The following is a 24,568-nucleotide window of genomic DNA, read 5'->3' as shown; positions in this document are numbered from 1 at the left end:
GGCTCAGATGGCGCTGGGGAGACGGATGGCTCCGATGGCGCTTGGCAGACGGCCAGCTCTGACGACGTTGGGCAGACGGACAGTTCAGACGGCGTTGGGCAGACAGGCAGTTCAGGCGCCGCTGGGCAGACGGGCAGTTCAGGCACCGCTGGGCAGACGGCAGACTCTGGCCGGCTGAGACGCACTATAGGCCTGATGCGTGGTGCCGGAACTGGAGGTACCGGGCTGAGGGCACGCACCTCAGGGCGAGTGCGGGGAGCAGGAACAGGGCACACTGGACTCTCGAGGCGCACTATAGGCCTGGTGCGTGGTACCGGAACTGGAGGTACCGGGCTGAGGGCACGCACCTCAGGGCGAGTGCGGGGAGAAGGAACAGTGCGTACAGGGCTCTGGAGACGCACAGGAGGCTTGGTGCGTGGTGCCGGAACTGGAGCCACTGGGCTGGAGACACGCACCATAGGGAGAGTGCGTGGAGGAGGAACAGGGCTCTGGAGATGCACTGGAAGCCTGGTGCGTGGTGTAGGCACTGGTGGTACTGGGCTGGGGCCACGCACCATAAAGCGAGTGCGGGGTGCTGTAACTGGAGGTACTAGGCTGGGGCGGGAAGGTGGCGCCGGATATACCGGACCGTGAAGGAGGACACGCGCTCTTGAGCACCGAGCCTCCCCAACCTTACCAGGTTGAATGGTCCCCGTAGCCCTGCCAGTGCGGCGAGGTGGAATAGCCCGCACTGGGCTATGCAGGCGAACCGGGGACACCACCTGTAAGGCTGGTGCCATGTACCAGGCACCCGGCTCGATGCCCAACCTAGCCCTACCCGTGCGGCAAGGTGGAATAGCCCGCACAAGGCGAGGCACGCGTACTGGGGACACCGTGCGCTTTACCGCATAACACGGTGTCTGACCAGTACGACGCCCTCTCACTCCACGGTAAGCCCGGGGAGTTGGCTCAGGTATCCAACCCGGCTTCGCCACACTCCCCTTTAGCCCCCACAACCCAACAGTGAAAACAGGCTACTTAAATATGGTTCCCAATCAGAGACAATGAAAAACACCTGCCTCTGATTGAGAACCATATCAGGCCAAATGACAAACCTAAACATAGAAACACAGAACATAGACTGCCCACCCCAACTCACGCCCTGACCAACTAACTAAAGACAAAAACAAAGGAAATGAAGGTCAGAACGTGACACTACCCAGGAAGAGTAGCAGCTGCCTTGACAGCAGCTAATGGGGATCCATAATAAATACAAATACATCAGCAAACCTTTCACCCACACGACGCCAAACACATTGCGAGACCGGTTGGACGTACTGACAAATTCTCTAATATGACATTGGTGGACATTCCTGCAGTCAGCATCCCAATTGCACACTCCTCAACTTAAAACTTGATTTGTGGCATTGTGTTGTGTGACAAAACTGCACATTTTAGAGTGTCCTTTTATTGTCCCCTGCACAAGGTGCACTTGTGTAATGATCATGCTGTTTAATCAGCTTCTTGATATACCACACCTGTCAGGTGGATGGACTATCTTGGCAAAGGAGAAATGTTCACTAACAGGATGTAAACATATTTGTGCACAGAATTTGAGAGAAATGCTTTTTGTGTGTATGGAAAATGTTGGGTCGCTATGGTCGATGTCAGGCAACAATTGTTCGGGTTATCACAGTTTCTCTGTGGGTTTAATAAGCCTTTGGCTGCCTTGATGTGCTGCAGCAGACATAGTATGCATTTATCCGGGTTGCCACAATTCCCTGTGGGTTTGAGCATTGGGCTGCCATGGCAGTGTGCGAGTACACCCTTCCAAGGTTACTGCAGGTTTCCTGTGGGTTTCAGTGACACTGGTTGACGCTATGCAGTGCGCGTGCGTTTTACCAAGTCATGACTGGTGTTCTCTTGTTTTGGACTTGCGGTTCCTTGTACGAGTTCTGACATTTTAGGCTCACAAAGTTAGTGTTATTCTTGGAACCATGGGGTCTAGGGACTTGGGCTGCAGTGGCAGCGTGTCAGTATACATAGCCATGTTGTAGAAGGTTCTGGTTTGTTATATAGGGCTCTGACAGTTCAGGCCTCACGAGGTACTGACAATTCAGGCTTCTTAGGTAAGTATTAAGGTAGGGGAAAAAGGTGGCTTCTGTGACCCCTGTTTGGATCCGGTGGAACCTGTGTGTGCTTGGGCTGCCGTGGGTCTCATAGTTTGGTACCCTCTGAGCCGGCATGGGGCTTGATTGTATGTCTGCATGTCTTATACCGAGTGACCGACTGAAAGGGAATGTACAGTAATGAATATAACTACTGTTCCCTGAAGGAGAGAATGTGGTATAACATATTTTGGCCTTGTGCAGTCAGGGGGTTTGGGCTTACTAAAGTGCGGTAAAGAATTTTGGAAATGCTAGAATTGTGGGGCTTCCGAGGGTGGGCTTGGCATCCATTGGCACGTTGGGCATGATTTCAGTTTGCTTCAGGTGAATAGGATTGGTTGTTGACTCCCCTGAGTATGTTATACCTCCTTCCCTACTTCAGGGAACCGTTTTATTCATAACTGTACGGTTTCTGTAATAAGCAAGAACAGTGAGCTTACCTTTATTTAGCTTTCACCAGCCAATCAAGGCGCATCCAACAAAGATGATGATGACGTGGATGACGGGACCTGGCATCCCGACTGTGACAGCGTAGTTACGGTCCTCTCTGTCCCGCTCTGGTTTTGGAATTACAGTGACATCAAAATCTAAACGTCAACATTCTGTAGCATATAACATCTAATCTAGCCTAGTGTGTGTGTGTGTGTGTGTGTGTGTGTGTGTGTGTGTGTGTGTGTGTGTGTGTGTGTGTGTGTGTGTGTGTGTGTGTGTGTGTGTGTGTGTGTGTGTGTGTGTGTGTGTGTGTGTGTGTGTGTGTGTGTGCACGGTGTTTGTATGCATCTGTCTTACCTAATTTCAATAGACAAATCGTTTTGATCTCCTTGGTGTCACTGGCCCAGCTGACTTGGTTGCTGTGGTTACAGATGATGAAACCCCCTGCCACATAGACAGAGAGCAGGGGGACAGTGGAGGTCTCAGCCCCTCTACTCTCTCCTCCCACCTGAGAACAGGTGCTGCTGTTACAGCTGGAGGTGACAGAGGTGTTCTGACCTCTGCAGGTCACAGTCACGTTACAGATGCCATTGATGAGGGAGACAGAGTCCCCTGTCAGGACTGGAGGCTCAACTCTCTCTGAAAACAGATAGACAAACAGGGATAAATAGAGTTGTATACCAGTAGAAAACGTTTGGTCAAGTAAAGTGCTACCAAAACAACAGCAAGAAAAACAACAACAAATAACGAGGTTAAACCTACCTTGAACTTCCAACAAGTATTTAGCAACATTTCTGTCATTGTTACCAGACACTACTGCATTATAAAGTCCACTGTCTCCTTCCTGTAGGTTCTTCAGTAGCAGAGAGAAGTCTCCCTCACTAAATTCAGTCCTATCTTCGTACCCTTTAAAGGTAACTTTTGGGGGGTACTTTACAACATTGGCTGATGTGTTAAACTTCCAATATAGCACATCAACATCTTGCAGTGTAACATTTGTCTGGACATCCAGGTGAACATCCTGTCCCTTCAACACAAACACAGAGGTCTCAGCACTGGGCTCTGAAATAAACACACACAATACTTCATGTGATGAGGAGGAAATGAACAGGAGGAAATGATGAGGATGAATACATAATTCCACAAGTATTAATTAGGGCTCTGTGTTATACACAATCATGTGACATAGCAAGCTCTTATCCTGTGTTTAAAGCCTTATACAGAAATGATAATTACACCAAAAATGAAAGCAATTGTCTGAGGATGGTGTTAGATCTGACATAAAAAGAAAAGAGGACAGTTTGATGAAAAAGCTTTAAATAAAGGTTAACATCCAGGCATGTCACAAAACACATGGCCCTGAATCACATTATACTAGAAGAGAACAGGCTACTCTGGAGAATCGTGCTTCTTTAATAAAGTTAGATCAAAGCTGAATTAATGTCTGTGTCACGACTTCCGCCAAAGTCGGTCCCTCTCCTTGTTCGGGCGGCGTTCGGCGGTCGACGTCACCGTCCTTCTAGCCATCGCCGATCCACTTTTCATTTTCCATTTGTTTTGTCTTTGTTTTACACACCTGGTTTCAATCCCCCAACTACTTGTTCATTATTTAACCCTCTGTTCCCCAATGGTTGTTTGTGAGTGTTTGTTTGTTGTATTGCGGTCCGTAATTGTGGGCTTGATATATCTCATGTATTTTGATGACTTTGAGTAACTTTTATTTACTCATCTCTGCTGTCCTGCACCTGACTCCTCTGCACCAGCTACACACAGACACTTACAGTCTGTAGGCTACTTTAAAACAACATTGTATAACTCAGGAAGATCTAGATATGTCTGTAGGCTACTTTGAATCATCACTGTATAACTCAGGAAGATCTAGATATGTCTGTAGGCTACTTTGAATCATCACTGTATAACTCAGGAAGATCTAGATATGTCTGTAGGCTACTTTGAATCAACACTGTATAACTCAGGAAGATCTAGATTTGTCTGTAGTTTTATTGGGTATCTGTACTTTACTTTACTATTTATATTTTTGACAACTTTTACTTCACCACATTACTGAAGAAAACAATGTACTTTTTACTCCATAAATTTTCCCTGACACCGAAAAGTACTCGTTACATTTCAAATGCTTAGCAGGACAGGAAAATGGTCCCATTCAGACATTTATCAAGAGTAAATCCCTGGTCATCCCTACTGCCTCTTATCTGACGGACTCCCTTAACAAATAAAACTATTGTGTCGTCTGGTTTGATTAATATAAGGAATGTGAAATGATTTATATAAAAGTATATTTTAGCAATTACATTTACTTTTGATACTTTACTTTTACTCAAGTAGTATTTTACTGAGTGACTTTTACTTGAGTCATTTTCTATTAAGGTATCTTTACTTTTAGTGAAGTATGACAATTGACTGCTCTTTATGAGGCCCACACAACAGAACCTGAGAGATACACAAAAGCCTACCTGATGATGCTATGCAGGTCAGCAATCCAAACCCTAAAAGGAGAGACATGGTGTTGAGATGGTGCTCCAATGCATATAATAGATAGGTAGACGGACGGACACATTAACATGTGAAATGTTTGCTTGTGTCTGTGTTTCCTGTTGAGCAACTTCTCTTTTTTGGCTCAAACCACACTGAAGGGGGCCTGTAGGGAGAAATGGCCCATGTGTGCTAATCGTGGGTCAGTTTTGAATTTACCACACTAACGGTAAAGGTTAGGATTGTGGAAGGGAAGCTGAACCTGATCCTTGCTTCTGTCTGTGTTTCCTTTTGAGCAAATTCTCTTTTCTGGGTCAAACCACACTGACAGCTTTAACACCAGTGGGATGGGTTTGATTCATGGGGGTTGTGTGTCTTGCAAGTAATGACAACTTTTAACTAGAATTGATGGAAAAGTGGGGTAATATCTCACAGCAAGAACTGGCAAATCTGGCACAGTCCATGAGGAGAAGATGCACTGCAGTACTTAATGCAGCTGGTGGCCACACCAGATACTGACTGTTACTTTTGATGTTAACCCCCCTTTGTTCAGGGACACATTATTCAATTTCTGATAGTCACATGTCTGTGGAACTTGTTCAGTTTATGTCTCAGTTGTTGAATCTTGTTATATTCACACAAATATTTACACATGTTACGTTTGCTGAAAATAAACGCAGTTGACAGTGAGAGGACATTTCTTTTTTTGCTGAGTTTAAACTGCAGTAGTCTATGTACTGGAGGCTAGGGTCAGTCTGTCCTATCTGGTGTAATTCTCCTGTCTTATCTGCTGTCCTGTGTGAATTTAAGTGTAATCCCCCTAATTCTCCCATCTCTCTCTCTCCACCTGAGCCCTAGGACCATGCTTCAGAACTAAACTCAGCAAACTTGAAACTTGAAAGTAGACGCATTAATATGCTACAGTACCATGGAGGTGCATGGAGAGGAACAAATGTACTTAATAAAATAAAATACAAATTTGAAACATTAGTTTATTTAATCCATGTCACATTCCTGACCTATTGTTCCTTTTTCTGTTATTTATTTCGTTGGTCAGGGCGTGAGTTGGGGTGGGTTGTCTTTGTGTGTTTTGTCTAGTCTCGGGGTGTTGTATGTGTATGGGGTAGAGAAGAGTGAGGTTGTCTAGTTATGTCTATGGCTGCCTAGATTGGGTCTCAATCAGAGACAGCTGTCATTCATTGTCTCTGATTGGGAGCCATATTTAAGGCAGCCATAGGCAGTAGGCTTTTGTGGGTAGTTGTCTATGTTGAACGTTTGTTGCTTGTCTGTGCACTTACGTTATTTAGCTTCACGGTCGTTTGTTGTTTTGTTAGTTTGTGTATAGTGTTCGTTTTGTGTTTTCTCTCTCTTCTCAATAAAAGAAGATGTATTTTGCACACGCTGCGCCTTGGTCCAATCTTTCACAAGAAGACGATCGTGACAGAACTACCCACCAAAAGTGGATCAAGCAGCGTGAGCGGAACCAACAACAGAGGCAAAGTAAGCAGGACTCGTGGACATGGGAGGAAATATTGGACGGAAAGGGACCCTGGGCTCAACCAGGAGAATATCGCCGCCCCAAAGCTGAGCTGGAGGCAGCGAAAGCAGAGAGGCGGCGATATGAGGAGCTAGCGCGGAAGCAGGAAAAGGATCTGGGCTACACTACGTGGGAGGAGATCGACAGGTGGTCGCTCGACCCAGGGCGAGTGCCGGTGCCCGCCTGGGTTTCTCTGGCGCAGTGCGAGGAGGGATACCGGCGAATGGAGGCAGCACGACGACGCGGTAGGAAGCCTGTGAGTAAACCCCAAAAATGTCTTGGGGGGGGGCTTAAAGGGAGAGTGGCGAAGTCAGGTAGGAAACCTGCGCCTACTCCCTGTACTTACCGTGGAGAGCGAGAGTACGGGCAGACACCGTGTTACGCAGTAGAGCGCACGGTGTCTCCTGTACGTGTGCATAGCCCGGTGCGGGTTATTCCACCTCCCCGCACTGGCAGGGCTAGATTGAGTATTGAGCCGGATGTCATGAAGCCGGCCCTACATATCTGGCCACCAGTGCGTCTCCTCGGGCCGGCTTACATGGCACCAGCCTTACGCATGGTGTCCCCGGTTCGCCTACATAGCCCGGTGCGGGTTATTCCACCTCCCCGCACTGGTCGGGCGACGGGGAGTATACAACCAGGTAAGGTTGGGCAGGCTCAGTGCTCAAGGGAGCCAGTACGCCTGCACGGTCCGGTATTTCCGGCGCCACCTCCCCGCTCCAGCCCAGTACCACCAGTGCCTACACCACGCACCAGGCTTCCAGTGCGTATCCAGAGCCCTGTTCCTCCTCCACGCACTAGCCCTATGGTGTGTGTCTCCAGCCCAGTGCCTCCAGTCCCGGCGCCACGCACCAAGCCTCCTGTGCGTCTCCAGAGTCCTGTACGCACTGTTCCTTCTCCCCGTACTCGCCCTGATGTGCGTGCCCTCAGCCCGGTACCACCAGTTCCGGTACCACGCACCAGGCCTATAGTACGCCTTGAGAGTCCAGTGTGCCCTGTTGTTGTTCCCCGCACTAGCCTGAAGGTGCGTGTCCTTAGCCCAGTACCTCCAGTTCCGGCACCACGCACCAGGCCTACAGTGCGTCTCAGCCGGCCAGAGTCTGCCGTCTGCCCAGCGGCGCCTGAACTGCCCGTCTGCCCAACGGCGCCTGAACTGCCCGTCTGCCCAACGGCGCCTGAACTGCCCGTCTGACCAACGGCGCCTGAACTGCCCGTCTGCCCAACGGCGCCTGAACTGCCCGTCTGCCCAACGGCGCCTGAACTGCCCGTCTGCCCAACGGCGCCTGAACTGCCCGTCTGCCCAACGCCGTCTGAACTGTCCGTCTGCCAAGCGCCGCATGAACTGGCCGTCTGTATTGAGCCTTCAAAGCCGCCCGTCTGCCATGAGCCTACAGAGCCGTCCGCCAGACAAGTTCAGACAGGAGCAGCCAGAGCCTTCCGCCAGACAGGAGCAGCCAGAGCCTTCCGCCAGACCGGAGCAGCCAGAGCCTTCCGCCAGACCGGAGCAGCCAGAGCCTTCCGCCAGACCGGAGCAGCCAGAGCCTTCCGCCAGACCGGATCAGCCAGAGCCTTCCGCCAGACCGGATCAGCCAGAGCCTTCCGCCAGACCGGATCAGCCAGAGCCTTCCGCCAGACCGGATCAGCCAGAGCCTTCCGCCAGACCGGATCAGCCAGAGCCTTCGGCCAGACCGGATCAGCCAGAGCCTTCCGCCAGACCGGATCAGCCAGAGCCTTCCGCCAGACCGGATCAGCCAGAGCCTTCCGCCAGACCGGATCAGCCAGAGCCGTCAGCGAGCCATGACCAGCCAGAGCCGTCAGCGAGCCATGACCAGCCAGAGCCGTCAGCGAGCCATGACCAGCCAGAGCCGTCAGCGAGCCATGACCAGCCAGAGCCGTCAGCGAGCCATGACCAGCCAGAGCCGTCAGCGAGCCATGACCAGCCAGAGCCGTCATCCAGCCATGACCAGCCAGAGCCGTCATCCAGCCATGATCCGCCAGAGCCGTCATCCAGCCAGGATCCGCCAGAGCCGTCATCCAGCCAGGATCCGCCAGAGCCGTCATCCAGCCAGGATCCGCCAGAGCCGTCATCCAGCCAGGATCCGCCAGAGCCGTCATCCAGCCAGGATCCGCCAGAGCCAGCCAGCCAGGATCCGCCAGCCAGTCCGGTGCTGTCCCTCAGGCCGGAGCTGCCGTCCCTCAGTCCGGAGCTGCCCCTTATCCTGGTGCTGCCCCTTAGTCCGGTGCTGCCCCTTAGTCCGGTGCTGCCCCTTAGTCCGGTGCTGCCCCTTAGTCCGGTGCTGCCCCTTAGTCCGGTGCTGCCCCTTAGTCCGGTGCTGCCCCTTAGTCCGGTGCTGCCCCTTATTCCGGTGCTGCCCCTTAGTCCAGTGGGGTTAATTTGGAGGGTGGCCATTTGGAGGAGGCTACGAAAGCGGGTAGTGACTATGGTGGGGTTGGGAGCACGACCAGCGCCAGAGCCGCCACCGTGGACAGACGCCCACCCAGACCCTCCCCTAGACTTTATACTGGTGCGCCCGGAGTTCCACCATAAGGGGGGGGTTATGTCACGTTCCTGACCTATTGTTCCTTTTTCTGTTATTTATTTCGTTGGTCAGGGCGTGAGTTGGGGTGGGTTGTCTTTGTGTGTTTTGTCTAGTCTCGGGGTGTTGTATGTGTATGGGGTAGAGAAGAGTGAGGTTGTCTAGTTATGTCTATGGCTGCCTAGATTGGGTCTCAATCAGAGACAGCTGTCATTCATTGTCTCTGATTGGGAGCCATATTTAAGGCAGCCATAGGCAGTAGGCTTTTGTGGGTAGTTGTCTATGTTGAACGTTTGTTGCTTGTCTGTGCACTTACGTTATTTAGCTTCACGGTCGTTTGTTGTTTTGTTAGTTTGTGTATAGTGTTCGTTTTGTGTTTTCTCTCTCTTCTCAATAAAAGAAGATGTATTTTGCACACGCTGCGCCTTGGTCCAATCTCTCACAAGAAGACGATCGTGACAATCCATTACATTTTAGAAAGAATCAAGATTACTCAGTGTGCTGGTGTTGTTCATGGTGAGTCTATAGCAGGGGTTGGAACCGGTTCAGGGAACAGAACAGAAAACCGAAAAAGAAAAACATTTGAAGAGGAAGAGAAACAGAACCGTGAACTAAAGTAATCTCTAGGCTTCCGGAACAGAAACATTATTTTCAAATCTTGAGAACTGGTTAATAATATTCCTTTTCGTTCCCCAAAAATGATTCCTTATGTCTGGAAAACACTCAGTGTACAAAACATGAAGGAAACCTTCCTAATATTGAGTTGAAACCCCCTTTTGCCCTCAGAATGGCCTCAATTTGTCGGTGCATGGATTGTACAAGGTTTCAAAAGAATTCCACAGGTCTGCTGGACCATGTTGACTCCAATGCCTCCCACAGTTGTGTCAAGTTGGCTGGATGTCCTTTGGGTGGTGGTCTGGATATCACAAAATAAAAACTGAAAAACACAGTAGCATTGTAGTTCTTCACACAAACCGGTGCACCTTGCACCTGCTAACATACCCATTCAACGGCACTTACTTATTTTGTCTTGCCCATTCACCCTCTGAATGGCACATATACACAATCCATGTCTCAATTGTCTCAAGGCTTAAAAAACCCATCTACACGGATTGAAGTGGATTTAACAAGTGACATCAATAAGGAATCATAGCTTTCACCTGGATTCACCTACTCAGTCTGTCATGGAAAGAGCGTGTTATTGTGTTTTTAATGTGTTGTACACTCAGTGTATAATTCTGCAATTTATTGAAGTTATGATAATATGATTAGCCTATTCCAACCCACTTGACATCAGCTTTAAGCCAAGCCCCCTCTATTTCCACCCCTCACTCTCTCTCTACCCCTGGAATATCAATCACATCTCACGCCTGTATTTATCTGTCCTTTAAACATGTAAACAACTAGCTTACCCGTTCCATAGCAAGCTGCTTAATCCATGCTTATTGGTGGAGTAAATTAATGAGGTAAATGTAAGAACTATGTTGATTTCACGAGGTAAAGAATTAACGAAAAGGAACTATATGAACAGTTAAAAAAGGTTGGTTCCAACCGGTTCTGAAATGTATCATGCTGGTTGGAACTCTGGAACGGAACAAAATAAACAGGGATTCTGCTCAGGACGGAACGATTGGAAATACTCAGTGTATATTATCATTAAACTATAAATAATTAAGCATTAAAAACACAAGACAGTCTAATAAGGTATTTCCATTCTGGTCCTCGCTCTTATCACACAGGTGGTTCTCCACAAGCCCCAGCTGGTCATGGTGATTACCAGGAGCGATGGAACCATCATGTGAAACGCCAGCAACCTGGTCAGAAAGAAGAGGCAATGGAGACGTGTTAAAGTATAACCATGGGTCGATTCCACGTCTACTGAACAAGAGCCCCACCTGTTGGTCGTGGTCTCCAAGAGAGGTGCCGGTTTAGACTAGGAAGAATGGGACTTGGGCCTCCGGCTACAAGGCTAAATGACTGATACACTATCTAATAAAAGAAGACAGATCACTAAAAACAGAGCCAGCGGAGACGTGTGTAAGTTTGTGTGACGGAGGTCAGTGTGCTTTCTTAGCTTTGCCACTTCGTCCCGTACAAGCTCACACCGAGACTAGAACTCCGGGACCACTGGCTGGCAAACCATGTGTGGCCTCCCTCGCTGATGAAGCTGTGTTTGTAGGCTATACAATGCAGTACCGTACCTAGGGGGCTATGGTTTGGAGAAGGCTCTGCAAACCAACTTACCTCATACCATCAAGTATTCTCACGGCTTCAGCTCCGAGCATCACGAGTTCGCTCCCCGTGCTGGGCAATCGTTTTGACACTTTGTATGAATGGAACCTAATGTTGGTGTAGCCTACTCTTAACCAATCCAAAGGCAGCTAGCTGCCTGCTCCCTACCTACTTCCAAAGGCACCTACCTTAGTATGTAACACTTTTCCAGTAGGATGAATTGGAGAAATAGAGAGAGAACAAAGGTGAACGATGATGAAGGCCAGTGATGAAGATGTGTCTAGTGACTTGCTGACACCAGCCTGGCATGTGGATTCAATATGGCATTGTTCGGATGGATGGCTGTATATTTGCATCTCATAGGAGTCATACCTTCGCCGTGTCAATCTCCAGGAGGAGACGTTCTCACGGACGTCATGGGGTCACTATAACCGGAAGAGGTGTGAAGACTGATGAAACTAAAATCGACTAAATGACTAAACTCGCTGTTGTTTGTTACCTATGCATAGTCACCTCGCCCCCACCTTCATGTACAGATTACCTCAACTAGCCTGTACCCCCGCACACTGACTCGTTTCCGGTGCCCCCTGTATATAGCCTCGTTATTGTTATTCTTATTGTGTTACTTTTTATCATGACTTTTTATTTTAGTCTACTTGGTAAATATTTTCTTCTTCTTGAACTGCACTGTTTGTTAAGGGCTTGTAAGCATTTCACGGTAAAGTCTACACTTGTTGTATTCGGCGCATGTGACAAATAAAGTTTGATTTGAATTGAATGTTATCGTGAGAATTAATTTGTGATGTTTGGATTGTTCCACTAGTGTAATGGCTTTCATCCTCTTCGTCTGAGGAGGAGTAGGAAATATTGGACCAATGTGCAGCGTGGTACGTATCCATAATATATTTTAATGAGAATGAATACAAAATACAAAAATAACAAGAGAATCAAAATGAAAACCGAAACAGTCCCAAATGGTGCAAACACTGAAACGGAAAACAACTACCCACAACCCATAGTGGTAAAACAGGCTACCTAAGTGTGATTCTCAATCAGAGACAACGATCGACACCTGCCTCTGATTGAGAACCATACTAGGCCAAACACATAGAAAAATAACGTACAGAACAAAACATAGAAAAACAACATAGAATGCCCACCCCAACTCACGCCCTGACCAAACTAAAATAAAGACATAAAAAAGGAACTAAGGTCAGAACGTGACAACTAGTTCATAAAGAGCCATGAATGTTGTTATGTTTCATTGTACTTTAAGTGCTATGGATTCATTGTTACAGAGACACTGTGTTATTCTGTTCGTCCGATGGCGGATAGTTCAGAGACTAACAACACAGGGTTTCTTATCATACAGTGGGTGTGGGGATCAGATTAGAGAAAGTGTGTGAAGTTTTATGCCTTTTGTTTGAATGTTTTGGGCCATTCAAAGTCATGTTAATTAGACAATGGGAGATTGGGTGCTCTTGGAAGAATAAAAGCTGGGTTTAAATGTTGATCATGGAGTCTTTGGTAAACCGATCTCCTGATGTACTTTTGTATGAGGTGAATTTTCTATGCTGTTAAGACTCAGGATATTTTGTATTATTTTTATTGTAAAGAATTCTGGTATGTACCATTTGCTAACTGCATTCTTATTGTGTAACTAATAAATCAGACTATTTTTAAATTGATACGAACCCTATTCCTCACATTTCTGAGTAATATTACTTGAATTATTATTTTGTGAAATGTCTAACTGTAAATGTTCATCACAATACACATAGCATATTTGCTTGGTCTCTAACTGTGCATTTCTGAACTCAATAATTTAATGCTAGGACATCAATAGATATTAACTCCTTGTCCATTAGTAACCTCTTAATAATAGCATAACAGTAAACCTAGACACGTGCATCTTATAGTATTCTGAGTGATGAAGCAAGGCTTGCTACCTTGGCTATACCAACAGGGGATATGGGCCTGTAGCATTCACATGATAATGGAATCAGATGGTATATCATAGTTGGGTCATAGACCTCTACACTAATTCTCTGTCATCTTCAGACAAAGTGAATTTTCACTATTCTATAAGTTACTGCACATTCCAGTGAGCGCGATACGTTTGTAGCCACTGTAGCAGCGTGAGCAACTGGTGCTAGCAATTCAGTGAACAACTATCCCAAAATGGAAATATCTGACAAGAATAACAAGTAAATAAGTAACATAATCAATCTCTCGTCCGTTCACACTCTAAACAGAACACATACAAAATCATTATTTAACCTGTTTCCTCCCCTTCATCTAGACGGATTTAACAAGTGACATCAATAAGGGATCATAGCTTTTACCTGGATTCACCTGGTCAGTCTATGTCATGGACAGAGCAGGTGTTCTTAATGTGTTGTACACACAGGTACACACAGGTATACCAGTATAACACTTGGTTAGAGAGAACATTTTTAATCAGTTTTTAAAAAGTTGTAAAATGTAATGTCAGTGTGTTTGGGGCAAAAAGCCCCCAGGGAAATCAATGCAAGTCAATGGTACCCATATTAACATTTTACAAATCATGTCCTAATCATCAACAAGTAACTTATTTGAGTTACACAATCAATTTTGAGATACTTTCGGATGATTTGGACAGGAGCGGTGAAAATAAACATAGTGGACGTACATCAAAACCTCATTCTAGTGAGGTTGTTAACAGTGAAATGTGCAATGTCATTCTGTTCCATTCTGTTCTATTGAAAAGGACCCGTCAGTAAACAAAACATTTTAATGATTTCACTGTCTACACCTGTTGTTTACCAAGCATGTGACAAATCAAATTTGATTTGATTTCATCATACTGGGTATTAAAAAGAAACAAATGGCCCATAAACATGTGATACTGTATGCTATGCTATGTTATGTTATGCTGTATTATGTCACGCCATGTATTATGTCACGCCATGTTATGCTATATTACGTTTTGATAACTTATGTAGCAACAGACAAATGTAAAAAGTACTTTTATGACCTAATCTTACTGACACAGAGTAGGAATCACTTTGTCTAAAAATACAATACCCATGATTCTATCCATAGTGGAATCTGTCCCTGATGTGGACCGTGATGACAGCAGAGATCATGATGACCAGCCCCACAGACACCAGGATGATCTTCAGCATGCACACAGACATGCTACCAACAGGGGGAGACACTGGTTCACAACAAACAGACAATATGTTACAGTTCCTCTCCAGATTAGACACTTCCTCCTCTGTGCAATTAGTCTGGGGATGCTAGTAGGTGCCAGGCACACTGGTTTGTGTCAAGAACTGCAATGCTGCTGGGTATTTGAAACTCAACAATTTATTGTTGAGCTTGGACATCCAGACAACTTGACCCAACTGTGGGAAGCATTGGAGTCAACATGGGCCAGCATCCCTGTGGAACACATTCGACACCTTGTTGAGTCCATGTCTGGATGAATTGCTGCTGTTCTGAGTGTAAAAGTTTGGGGTGAAACTCAATATATGGAGGTGTTCTTAATGTTTTGTGAACTCACACGTATGTTAATTCATATATATAGTTAGTATAGGTCTTAATGTATTGTGAACTCACACGTATGTTAATTCATATATATAGTTAGTATAGGTCTTAATGTATTATGAACTCACACGTATGTTAATTCATATATATAGTTAGTATAGGTCTTAATGTATTATGAACTCACACGTATGTTAATTCATATATATAGTTAGTATAGGTCTTAATGTATTGTGAACTCACACGTATGTTAATTCATATATATAGTTAGTATAGGTCTTAATGTATTGTGAACTCACACGTATGTTAATTCATATATATAGTTAGTATAGGTCTTAATGTATTATGAACTCACACGTATGTTAATTCATATATATAGTTAGTATTGGTCTTAATGCTTTGTGAACTCAGTCTACATCTGATACATTATTTGAGATGTTTATTTGTGTGTGTGTGTGTGTGTGTGTGTGTGTGTGTGTGTGTGTGTGTGTGTGTGTGTGTGTGTGTGTGTGTGTGTGTGTGTGTTTGTGTGTGTGTGTGTGTGTGTGTGTGTGTGTGTGTGTGTGTGTGTGTGTGTGTGTGTGTGTGTGTGTGTGTGTGTGTGTGTGTGTGTGTGTGTGTGTGTGTGTGTGTGTGTGTGTGTGTGTCTTACCAGATTTTATTGGACAGAGTTCCACTATCTCCTTGGACTCAGTGGCCCAGCTGACTTGGTTGCTGTGGTTACAGATGATGGAACCCCCTGCCACATTGACAGAGAGCAGGGGGACAGTGGAGGTCTCAGCCCCTCTACTCTCTCCTCCCACCTGAGAGCAGGTGCTGCTGTTACAGCTGGAGGTGACAGAGGTGTTCTGACCTCTGCAGGTCACAGTCACATTACAGATGCCATTGATGTTGGAGACAGAGTCCACTGTCAGGACTGGAGGCTCATCTCTCTCTGAAAACAAATAGAACCCCATTATAGTTAATATATTAACCTGAGTACAGGAGTTAGAGTACTAATGAATATGCATGTAACCTGTACACCATGTTTAGCTCTATTGATTGATACTGTAACTGTGTCACTGTAGAAAACAATAGAAAACCTAGTCAAACATACCTTGGACAATTAACTGGTATACAATAATAGTATTTTCTTTGTCACCACTCACTACTGCAGTATAAGGTCCACTGTCTCCTTCCTGTATGTTCTTCAGTAGCAGAGAGAAGTTTCCCTTATAAAACTCAACCCTGTTGTTGTACTCAGGAGACACTCTCACTGACAATGTGTCAGAGCATCTTACGATATTGGCTGATCCGAAGCTCCACTTTAAAACCTCAAACTCTTTCAGTTGAACATTTTCCTGGACATCCAGACGAACGTCCTGTCCCTTCAGCACAAACACAGAGCTGGACTCTATGAAATAAACACACAGAAGACTTCATGTGATGAGGATGAAATGAGGATGATGATGAAATAATGAGGATGATGAGGATGAAATGATGATGGAATCATCAAATGATGATGGAAGTATTAAATAGGCCAATGTGTTTTGCACAATCATGTGACATAGCAAGTTTTTATCCTGTTTTTAAAGCCTTATCCAGAAATGATAATTACACCAAAAAATGAAAGCAATTGTCTGAGGACGGTGTTAGATCTGACATAAAAATAAAAAGGGTCAGTTTGATGAAAAAGCTTTAAATAAAGGTTCAAATCCAGGCATGTCACAAAACACATGGCCCTGAATCACATTATACTAGAAAAGAACAGGCTACTCTGGAGAATCGTGCTTCTTTAAAACTTCTTGTCAATAGGGGGGGCCATTTCGACTTTGTAAAAATTTCGTTCCCAAATTAAACTGCCTCGTACTCAATTCTTGCTCGTACAATATGCATATTATTATTACTATTGGACAGAAAACACTCTCTAGTTTCTAAAACCGTTTGAATTATATCTGTGAGTAAAACAGAACTTGAGTTGGAGCAATCTTCCTGTCAGGAAGTGAGAAATCTGAAATTGGGAACTCTGTTCCTGGGTCAGTTAAATCATTTGCAATTATTCTATTGGTCGACAAGCACTGCATACGATTTCCCCTAGATGTCAGCAAGCGTTGAGAATTGAAATGGTGTTGCTAGGTAGATCTGAGGCAGTATAAATGGGCTTGGAACGAGGGGCTTGACCACACCCTCCTTCCTTGCTCCTGGCCTGCCCTGCCTCTTCCACCAATCCAATTGTTTCTTATGGACAGAAAAGAGCAGAAGCTCTGAGCTGTCCCATCAGGTCCATTGTCTACTAGCTCGGGCACCCTTTTCAACGTTCGTCATGGCGCAGAGGAGGACCTCAGGATGGCATTCTGAAAAGCTCATGTTATCGGCGTTAGATATATCCGGCTCTGATCTTATTCGATATAGGTGTTAGAAACATCATAACGTAGTAATTTTAAACCGAGTTATATCAGTTTATATGAGTATATTGCGATTTTCGGAATTTTCTTTGTCCTGCGTTTTGAAGAGTTGGGCATGTCTGGGCCACATAGCTAATGTTTGCTGCTAATTACACGGTTGAAGACGATATTCTACAGCCGAGCAACGATTATTATGGACAAAGGACACCTTGCCCAAGATTCTGATGGAAGCTCAACAAATAGTAAGAAGTCTTTATGCTGTTAATTCGTATTTATGTTGAAAAATGTTAAACAATAATTCCGCCATTAATTTCGGCACGGTCTCGCTGTAACGCACGCTGTATGTCGTAGTATCGTTAATTTTAAAAATCTAACACAGCGGTTGCATTAAGAACTAATGTATCTTTCATTTGCTGTCCAACCTGTATTTTTTAGTCAAGTTTATGATTAGTTATTGATTAGATTAGGTGCCTCTCCAAGATGGCGCCGGACAGATTGCTTGAAGTTTGGCTACTAATCACATTGTATAACCACGATTTGTGCCGCTACATATGCACATTTTCGAACAAACCCTATATGCATTGTGTAATATGATGTTACAGGACTGTCATCTGATGAAGCATTGTGTAATATGATGTTACAGGACTGTCATCTGATGAAGTTTATGAAGGTTAGTCAAAAATTATATATCTTTTGCTGGTTTGTTACGATCGCTAACCTTTGCTGCTGGTAAATGGCTTGTGTTTCTGGCTATTGTGGTAAGCTAATATAATGCTATATTGTGTTTTCGCTGTAAAACATTAAAAAAATCGGAAATATTGGCTGGATTCACAAGATGTTTCTCTTTCATTTGCTGTACACCATATATTTTTCAGAAATGTTTTATGATGAGTATTTAGGTATTTGACGTTGGTCTCTGTAATTATTCTGGCTGCTTCGGCGCTACTTCAGATTGCAGCTGCAATGTAGAACTGTGATTTATACCTGAAATATGCAAATTTTTCTAACAAAACATATGCTATACAATAAATCTGTTATCAGACTGTCATCTGATGAAGTTGTTTCTTGGTTAGTGACTATTTATATCTTTATTTGGTCGAATTTGTGATAGCTACCTATGCAGGAAAAAAATGGTGGGAAAAAAAAGTTGTGTCTTTTGCTATGGTGGTTAGCTAATAGAAATACATATTGTGTCTTCCCTGTAAAACATTTTAAAAATCAGAAATGATGGCTGGATTCACAAGATGTGTATCTTTCATTTGGTGTCTTGGACTTGTGATTTCATGAACATTTTATTATATGATATCCCTGTGGCTTTAGGCTAGGCTATGCTAGTCAGCTTTTTTGATGGGGGGGATCCCGGATCCGGGTTTGTGACTCGTTAGAGTTAGATCAAAGCTGAATGTCTGTAGGCTACTTTGAATCAGCACTGTATAACTCAGGAAGATCTAAATATGTCTGTAGGCTACTTTGAATCAACACTGTATAACTCAGGAAGATCTAGATATGTCTGTAGGCTACTTTGAATCAACACTGTACAACTCAGGAAGATCTAGATATGTCTGTAGGCTACTTTTAATCAACACTGTATAAATCAGGAAGATCTAGATATGTCTGTAGACTACTTTGAAACAACACTGTATAACTCAGGAAGATCTAGATATGTCTGTAGGCTACTTTTAATCAACACTGTATACATCAATAAGATCTAGATATGCATGTATATCTTAATTTATATCTTCTTGAGTTAATAACCTACAGTGTTATCGAGAGCATCCTGACCGGTTGCATCACCGCCTGGTATGGCAACTGCTCGGCATCTGACCGTAAGGCACCAATGAGGGTAGTGTGAACGGCCAAGATTCCTGCCGTCAAGGACCAATGTAATAGGCGGTGTCAGAGGAAAGCCCAGAAAATTGTCAGAGACTCCAGTCACCCAAGTTACATACTGTTTTCTCTGCTACAGCACGGCAAGCGGTACCAGAGCTCCAAATCTAGGACCAAAAGGCTCCTGAACAGCTTCTACCCCCAAGCCCTTAGACTGCTGAACAAATCATAAAAATTGCCACCGGACAATTTACATTGACCCCCCCACCTTTCTTCTTCTTGAACTGCACTGTTGGTTAAGGGCTTGTAAGTAAGCATTTCACAGTAAAGTCTACACTTGTTGTACTCAGCGCATGTGGCAAAAAAAGTTTGATTTGAATTGACAGTGTTGTTTTGAATTATGTGCAGTGAGCGCATTTTAGAGCAGATGGTGTTGTTGAACTGTAGAACAGCCTACCTGTGTTTCAGTGGTGGAAAGTACTGAAGTAAAAATACTTTTGAGTACTATTTAAGTAGTTGTATTGGGTATCTGTACTTTACAATTGATATTTTTGAAAACTTTTACTTTACTACATTACTAAAGAAAATGATGTACATTTTACTTCATACATTTTCCCTGACACCCAAAAGTATTCGTTACATTTCGAATGCTTAGCAGGACAGGAAAATGGTCCAATTCACACATTTATCAAGAGAACATGCTTGGTCATCCCTACTGCCTCTGATCTGGAGGACTCACTTAACACAAGTGCTGCCCCTGGCTATCCTTAAATAAAAAACAGGAAAATAATGCCGTCTGGTTTGTTTTAATATAATTAAGGTGAAAGTAAATATACTTGTACTTTAACTTTTGATACTTAAGTATATTTAAAACCAAATACGTTTGTACTTTTAGTCAAGTAGTATTTTACTGGGTGACTTTCACTTTTACTTGATTCATTTTCTATTAAGATATCTTTACTTTTACTCAAGTTTGACAGTTGGGTACTTTTTCCACCACTGCTGTGTTCAGTGTCAATCAAAGCACATATTTTGCATAGTGACGCACGCTGTTGAGTTTTGGCCACATGAGAGAAACATACGACCATTCACACAATCCTAAACTCTCATGAGAAATGAGGTGGTGTTTCTGTCTTCCAGTAACGTTCTACTATGTTATTATGTTTGGTTGTGTGGAATACTGTCATTATGTGATCTAGCAGACATTCATTCAGCTTTGATCTGACTTTATTAAACGAGCACCGTTCTCCTGAGTAGTGTTAGGGTTCGTTCCTTACGTCCTTTTTTGTCAATCATTGGTTCATTGGTGAAATTAGCATTATGACAATATCTTTAATTAAATCATTCAAAACCTTTATTAATGCAATTGCAGACAGAAGTTGACAAACAGGAACATAGCACGCAGGTTTCTGAGTAAGTTCTGCATCAAACAAAAGGTCTCCAGTGGTTTTATTAAACCCTAAGTCGCGCCCTAGTGACGTCACTGCCTATATCATCCTCTACTCCTGGGACCAAAACCATGCCTACAAAGCTGTATAAACAGGGCCTTTATTGTTAGCTAAACACTTAGCAGTAAATGTCCCCTTCCCCCAAAGTTGACCCATTGTGGAATGTTTACCTAGTCTTATCTCCTTCACTCGCCTGCAGAGTTCTGTCTAAGGGCCTCTTTATAATGAGGCAGAGAGAGAGAACTAAAATACAAATGTAGAACAATACTAAACTTCTACAATGAATATATATATTGTTAATCCGTAGTCTAAAACCCTGTAACTGTAAGGAGGGAGGGGTCTTTTAATCCCTCCCTTTCTATTAATAAAACATAAGCATAATACATTATTCTAATACACCAAACATTTGGGTACAACCCTTTTTATGACCCCTGGGTGAACCCGACAGTAGCCTGTTCTGTATGAGTAGAGGAGAGATCGTGTACAAAGTAGAGAATCCTGCAGATACACAGAAGCTTCGGAACTGTGACTGTAGTCTTTAAAGAGACCATCCTAATTGTCAAATAATGGTGCCTTGGCTTTAACTACAGCATTAGTTATATTCTAATAGACACCTCAAATCTTTTTCAACCAATATACTTAAATGTGTTCTTCATTTCATAAAAATGACAGAATTCCTCTCAGATAATAAGAATTACAAGATGGATGAATCAGAAGCAGTCCAATATTTTCCCATCAGTATGTCTTTATTTACCATTGTATTGCTGCTCTTTATGAGGCCCAGACAACAGAACCTGAGAGATACACAAAAGCCTACCTGATGATGCTATGCAGGTCAGCAATCCAAACCCTAAAAGGAGAGACATGGTGTTGAGATGGTGCTCCACTGAATATAATAGCTAGGTAGACGGACGGACAGATTAACATGTGAAATGTTTGCTTGTGTCTGTGTTTCCTGTTGAGCAACTGCTCTTTTCTGGCTCAACCCACACTGACAGCAGTAACACCAGCAGAATAGGTGTGATTCATGATGATTAATTGTGTGTCTTTCAAGTAAAGACAACTTTTTAACAAAAATTTAGCCTGTATTTATGTGCATCTCCCCAACAGAGAAATACAATTCCTTCAAACTACGTTTCTGTATTAAATAAATAAGATGAAACAATATACAACTATAGATTCAGAGAACATTTGAGCCATGTATGTAAAGTATTTGTCTGCAAGTGTTCATCTAAGTATTACTGAACAAAAAAACATAGTGACTAAAGAATAACAGTTGTTCTTATGGATTATCGGGTCAAAGGGTCCACAGCGCATCACAAGGTGTGAGACACCCCTCCCTCCTCTCAAGGGGCCGGTAGGGGGAAGTTGCCCATACAGTAGGTGCTGATCTTGGGTCAGTTTTTCCCTCACTAATAGTTAAGGTTATGATTGTGGGAGGGGAAGCTGATCCTAGATCTGTACCTAAGTGAAACTTCACCCTACACTTAGTGGGCCATACTCTGTACTGGTATTAGAAGAAGCTGTGGTCTTTCACTCTCAATCTAGTAACCAGCTCCAGTACCTAGTTCAACAACTAACAGTATCAGTTGACTGGCCTACATGGCTCGATGGCTTCTCCACCACTTCCATCTTCAGAAATGAAACATTTCCTTCTGCTGTTCTGTTCTGCCTCACTGGCTGTCATCCTGGAACCACGTACACTACCATTTAAATGTTATTTTCTTACAGTAATGTCACATTTTCTATCTTCTTAGGTTGTGTTAAAACAAGAAACCTGTAGTTCACAACTTGAAAGATACATTGAATACTAAACATGTATCTAACGTGAGCTAAAAAATATTTGATTGGTTTGACTACCTGTCAAGTGAGTCATAAGGGGACATTGGCTATTTTAGTAAATAAAAAAACAGGTAAATATCAGCACATGATTATCAAAGTGTAGGTATTTATGGCACAGGCAACATCCTAGAGGAGAACCTGGAAACTAGGAGACAAATTCCCCTTTCAGCAGGACAAAAAACCAAAATAAAATATAATTTCATTGGTCACATACACATGTTTAGCAGACGTTATTGCGGGTGTAGCGAAATGATTGTGTTTCAATCTCTGACAGTGCAGTAATATCTAACATGTAATATCTAACAATGTCACAAGATACAGTTGAAGTCGGAAGTTTACATACACTTAGGTTGGAGTCATTAAAACTCGTTTTTCAACCACTCCACAAATTTCTTGTTAACAAACTAACATTTTGGCAAGTCGGTTAAGACATCTACTTTGTGCATGACACAAGTCATTTTGCCAACAATTGTTTACAGACAGATTATTTAACTTATAGTTCACTGTATCACAATTCCAGTGGGTCAGACGTTTATATACACTAAGTTGACTGTGCCTTTAAACAGCTTGGAAAATTCCAGAACATTATGTCAATTGGAGGTGTACCTGTGGATGTATTTCAAGGCCTACCTTCAAACTCAGTGCCTCTTTGCTTGACATCATGGGAAAATCAAAAGAAATCAGACAAGACCTCTTGTAGACCTCCACAAGTCTGGTTCATCCTTGGGAGCAATTTTCAAATGCCTGAATGTACCATGTTCATCCGTACAAACAATAGTACGCAAGTATGAACACCATGGGACCACACAACCGTCATACCGCTCAGGAGGAGACGCGTTCTGTCTCCGAGAGATGAACGTACTTTGGGGCGAAAAGTGCAAATCAATCCCAGAACAACAGCAAAGGACCTTGTGAAGATGCGGGAGGAAACAGGTACAAAAGTATCTATATCCACAGTAAAACGAGTCCTATATCAACCTGAAAGGCCCTCAGCAAGGAAGAAGCCACTGTTCCAAAACCGCCATAAAAAAGCCAGACCACGGTTTGTAGCTGCACATGGGGACAAAGATCGTACTTTTTGGAGAAATGTCCTCTGGTCTGATGAAACAAAAATAGAACTGTTTTGCCAAAATGACCATCGTTATGTTTGGAGGAAAAAGGGGGAGGCTTGCAATCCCAACCGTGAAGCACGGGGGTGGCAGTATCATGTTGAGGGGGTGCTTTGCTGCAGGAGGGAGTGGTGCACTTCACAAAATAGATGGCATCATGAGGCAGGAAAATTATGTGGATATATTGAAGCTTAAGGACAACAAAGTCAAGGTCTTGGAGTGGCCATCACAAAGCCCTGACCTCAGTCCAATAGCAATTTTGTGGGCAGAACTGAAAAAGCGTGTGTGAGCAAGGAGGCCTGCAAACTTGACTCAGTTACACCAGCTCTGTCATAAGGAATGGGCCAAAATTCACCCAACTTATTGTGGGAAGCTTGTGGAAGGCTACCCGAAACGTTTGACCCAAGTTAAACAATTTAAAGGCAATGCTACAAAATACTAATTGAGTGTATGTAAACCTCTGACCCACTGGGAATGTGATGAAAGAAATAAAAGCTGTAATAAATCATTCCCTCTACTAAAGGGAACGGAGCTCGTGCTCAAGGCTGCGCACGTGACTAAACTAAAGGCTTTCTGCCAGACCCCTGGTTGAAACAGCTCTTATTTGCTCCCCTTTCACAATAGAAGCCTGAAACAACAATCTAAAGACTGTTGATGTCTAGTGGAAGCCTTAGGAAGTGCAATCTGACCCCATTTACACTGTATATTGGATAGGCAATCACTTGAAAAACTACAAACCTCAGATTTCCCACTTCCTGGTTGGGCTTGCTCCTACCTATCTCTCTGATTTAGTCCTGCTGTACATACCTACACGTACGCTACGGTCACAAGACGCAGGCCTCCTTATTGTCCCTAGAATTTCTAAGCAAACAGCTGGAGGCAGGGCTTTCTCCTGTAGAGCTCCATTTTTATGGAATGTTCTGCCTATCCATGTGAGATACGCAGACGGTCTTGACCTTTAAGTCTTTATTGAAGACTCATCTCTTCAGTAGGTCCTATGATTGAGTGCAGTCTGGCCCAGGGGTGAGAAGGTGAACGGCAAGTCACTGGAG

At 43.9% G+C, this 24,568-nt stretch overlaps 1 protein-coding gene across 1 annotated transcript; it reads right to left on the bottom strand.

The window, feature by feature from the left end:
• Positions 1-2,570: 2,570 nt before the first annotated feature.
• On the bottom strand, positions 2,571-22,130 carry LOC139550231 (T-lymphocyte surface antigen Ly-9-like). Its single transcript, XM_071360963.1, has 7 exons — positions 21,383-22,130; positions 16,003-16,299; positions 15,559-15,840; positions 5,054-5,086; positions 3,342-3,641; positions 2,937-3,218; positions 2,571-2,704 (listed from the first exon to the last, which is right to left on the bottom strand). Exons 1-7 carry the CDS (start codon positions 21,429-21,431, stop codon positions 2,601-2,603), a joined length of 1,347 nt encoding a protein of 448 aa, XP_071217064.1. The 5' UTR covers positions 21,432-22,130; the 3' UTR covers positions 2,571-2,600.
• Positions 22,131-24,568: the final 2,438 nt, after the last annotated feature.

This window comes from Salvelinus alpinus, chromosome 23, assembly GCF_045679555.1.
Source record: "Salvelinus alpinus chromosome 23, SLU_Salpinus.1, whole genome shotgun sequence".
Classification (NCBI taxonomy): Eukaryota; Metazoa; Chordata; class Actinopteri; order Salmoniformes; family Salmonidae; genus Salvelinus; species Salvelinus alpinus.
The sequence above is the reverse complement of the archived record's forward strand: the minus strand, read 5'-3'. Positions and strand labels throughout refer to the sequence as shown.